This window comes from Myotis davidii, unplaced genomic scaffold, assembly GCF_000327345.1.
Source record: "Myotis davidii unplaced genomic scaffold, ASM32734v1 scaffold175, whole genome shotgun sequence".
In the NCBI taxonomy this organism is placed as follows: domain Eukaryota; kingdom Metazoa; phylum Chordata; class Mammalia; order Chiroptera; family Vespertilionidae; genus Myotis; species Myotis davidii.
Window position 1 is genome coordinate 3,182,192 of NW_006286972.1, and position 3,158 is coordinate 3,185,349.

Consider the following 3,158-nt stretch of genomic DNA (forward strand, 5'->3'; position numbering starts at 1 on the left):
CGCAAGTGAGCACCTGGCCGCTCCCAGACACAGGAGGAGGCACATGCTCATTCATCCCGACTGCCAACTTCAAAAAAACAAGAAGGCAATGAGGGAGGAACAAATAAAAAAGAATAAATAAAAAAGAAACCAGGGCCCAGGTGGCCAGAGGAGGCAGGCCGTGGAAGCTGTCTCTCACCGAGGAGCTGGGTTCTCACCTGGGGAGAGCCAGATGTGCTCAGCTGGGACTTGAGGTCTTCTAATGTCTGAAATAAAGATGTCACTGCTTTCTCATTTGATGATGTCCAATCATTAACTGTCCTATAAAAATAAACATTTAAAAGATTCATATGGATTCCAACCGACTGTCAACCAACGCCACAAAGATGAGCTTGTGAGCAAGCTCACATAGACCACCGGTAGCATGCTTGCCAAGCATTTCATCAAGCATGCTCTGTCCACAAAGGTGGCTGCTGGGAGCCCCTCTAGTGATGGTGGCAGCCATGAGGCAGTGCAACCCTGAAGTGGACAGTCTGTAAAGCTCAAAAACCTCCGGCCACTGACCACTGGGGCTCCCTCGGCACTTCTGCCTCCTATTGCTGCTTTCTGCCGGGATCTTGTCCATTACTAGAATAGTGTCCTAAACAAATCTTTGGTATTCTATCAGTTAAACCCAACTATAGACAGGAGAACTGTGTTTACCTGGTTTCTGTGCATACAGAGAAGGGCAAATGTCAATATTAACTGATCTGTTCAAACAAAACACCTCAGTCTTGGCTAGTCAACCATGAAACCAATTTTGGTAGCGTGAATGGCAGCCCCAGAGCCTCAGGTAGGACAGACACAGCAGACACTGGCTCTCCCCAGTTCAGTGGGCTCAGGTGGGAGCTGGCATCGGGTCTGGACTCTCTGGATGGTGAGTAATTATAAAGGGTGTGGGACGAGCCGATATAAAAGAAACCTTAATCTTCTGTCATATTAGAATGCAGGAGAGTGCTCCCCGTAACTCATTTTTAGGTATTACTTTAAATGTTTTGGGGTTCTGTGGGAAGCTTGTGAAGCTGGACGAGAAATAAGAGTCAGTTTCATTAAAACATGGACCTAAAACTGCAGGCACACCTAAAGCTCAGAACTGTTCACAGTGAAAGGCGCAGGGTCACACAGAACTTGCTGGTTCCCCGTGACTGACCTGTCTATGGTCTGGTTGATGAAGCTGGTCAGCAACCCTGCCGCACAAAGCAGCTGCTGACGAATCGAATCCAGACCCTGCTGCTGCTCTCGGAGATGCTCCGACTCCGGGGACAGGTGCGCCGCCTCCCTGGCCTCCAGCTCCCTCATCTTTCTCTGAAGCTGCTTGATCTTGTGCTCGTGGCGCTGGCGCTGCAATTCCAACTCCCTCTGTTGTCAATGCAGAGCAGAAAAGACCATCACACACAGTCCAGAAACCTAGCTCTGCACCATGGGGCTCCGCCCAGTGTCGAACCCAGGGGCTGGGCTTCTCTGCCCTGCACGCCACCCCCAATGGGACATCCACCCTGGCCACTCCACATGTGACATGGGGTCAGAATAGCTCCTGCCTCGGACAGCACAATCCCACACTGCAGAGTCTCGGGGCTGAAGTTTTGTGCTTATTTCTGAGAATGGCCAGGATTTACAGGCCCAAGGTAAGCACCAGATACAAAGGAGAGGGGCCAGGACACTGGCCTCACAGGCCCAAGTTCTAGTTCCCCATTATCAACATACATGTACATGTACACACGAACACAAACATGCACAGACATAGAAGATGCACACGAGCATGCACACCATGAATCTGGGGGTGCCCTGGGATCTAAGTGGGGGAAAAAAACCCTGATACAAAGCTCTCCACCAAGGAGGTGCTGAGAAAAGTCAGTCAGCAAGGATGCACTCACTGCCAAGGACACAGGACCTGCGTCTCCACTGGGAGTGACCGGAGAGGGCAAAGGCAGTGTGGCGAGGAGAGCGCAGGGGGAAGGGCCTCCTCATGGGGAAAGGAAGTCTGTGTAACTGAAATGCGCAGACAAGAGCTTAATCCCACTTGCCTCCACAAAATAAGTGGGGACGCCTCCTGGCCACACTCTGACCACTCTCTGTCACACCTCCAAACTACTCCACTTTTCAAGATGTCTGGCGGTAAAACACTACAACTACTGTAAAGATTCCTTAATAGTATGTGAGTTGTAGCTCAGTAAAGCTGTTAAAAATATTAATCACTTCCCTCATATTAATCTACAAAAATAATTTTATAGTATTTTGGAATATGATTAATCCTTGTAGCATTTAGAAACCTAGAATTTGGTTCTTAGAAACACATTAATTTCTTAAGTGTTTCATGGCAAGCTAACTATTATAAAGACCAGGCCATTAGTTTTCATTGTGCATTTAAAAAAAACTTTTGGGGAAGAACCAAGATGGCGGCATAGGTTAACGCCGGAGTTTGCCGCCTCGAACAACCATTTCAAAAGTCAAACTAAAAGACGGAAGGGACATCATCCAGAACCACAGGAACGCTGGCTGAGTGGAAGTCCTACAACTAGGAGGAAAGAGTAACGCATACGGACACTCAGAGGAGGCGCAGAGCTGAAGTCAAATTCTGAGGTGTGGAGTGTGCGGAGCAGGCTGGCGGCGGAGGGGCGGTTGGCGTTTTCAATTGGGAGGGAGTGGCAGACTCTGAGCTCAAGATCCGGGCGAGTCTTTAGGGACCCAGACTCAAACGGGAGAAGCGGGACTGTCTGGCTTTGGTCAGAGCGAGTGCAGCTTTCTCTCCGAGGTTTGCAGCAGTTGCTGGGACTCAGAGAGGCAGAGCCCCTGGGGACAGGACTGAGAGCCGCCATAACTGCTCTCTCCAGCACACCCTGTTGATCATGTGCGACCTACCCGCCCCGCCCAAGCCCTGCGCAGAGCCATTTGCCAGATAGCCTCAGGCAAAGGCTAGATTAGCACTTCCCTAGAGGACAGTAGTTCTCTCACTGCAGACACAGCCAGTTGGCCTGGAGGCCAAATCCCCCCTGGTATTAGCTACAACAATCAAGGCTTAACTAAAAGACTGCGCACAAAGACCACTAGGGGGTGCACCAAGAAAGCATAACAAAATGCGGAGACAAAGAAACAGGACAAAATTGTCAATGGAAGATATAGAGTTCAGAACCACACTTGTA

At 49.8% G+C, this 3,158-nt stretch overlaps 1 protein-coding gene across 7 annotated transcripts in view; it reads right to left on the reverse strand.

Annotated features, from left to right (window-relative positions):
• Positions 1 to 3,158, reverse strand: part of PCNT (pericentrin) — a 90,905-nt gene that overhangs the window by 10,182 nt on the left and 77,565 nt on the right. For all 7 annotated transcript variants that reach the window (XM_015560688.1, XM_015560693.1, XM_015560691.1 and 4 more), the window contains 2 exons: positions 1,169 to 1,377; positions 198 to 300 (listed from right to left, as the gene is read on the reverse strand). In XM_015560688.1, coding sequence (XP_015416174.1) covers positions 198 to 300; positions 1,169 to 1,377 — 312 coding nt within the window. The remainder of the gene's footprint in view (positions 1 to 197; positions 301 to 1,168; positions 1,378 to 3,158) is intronic.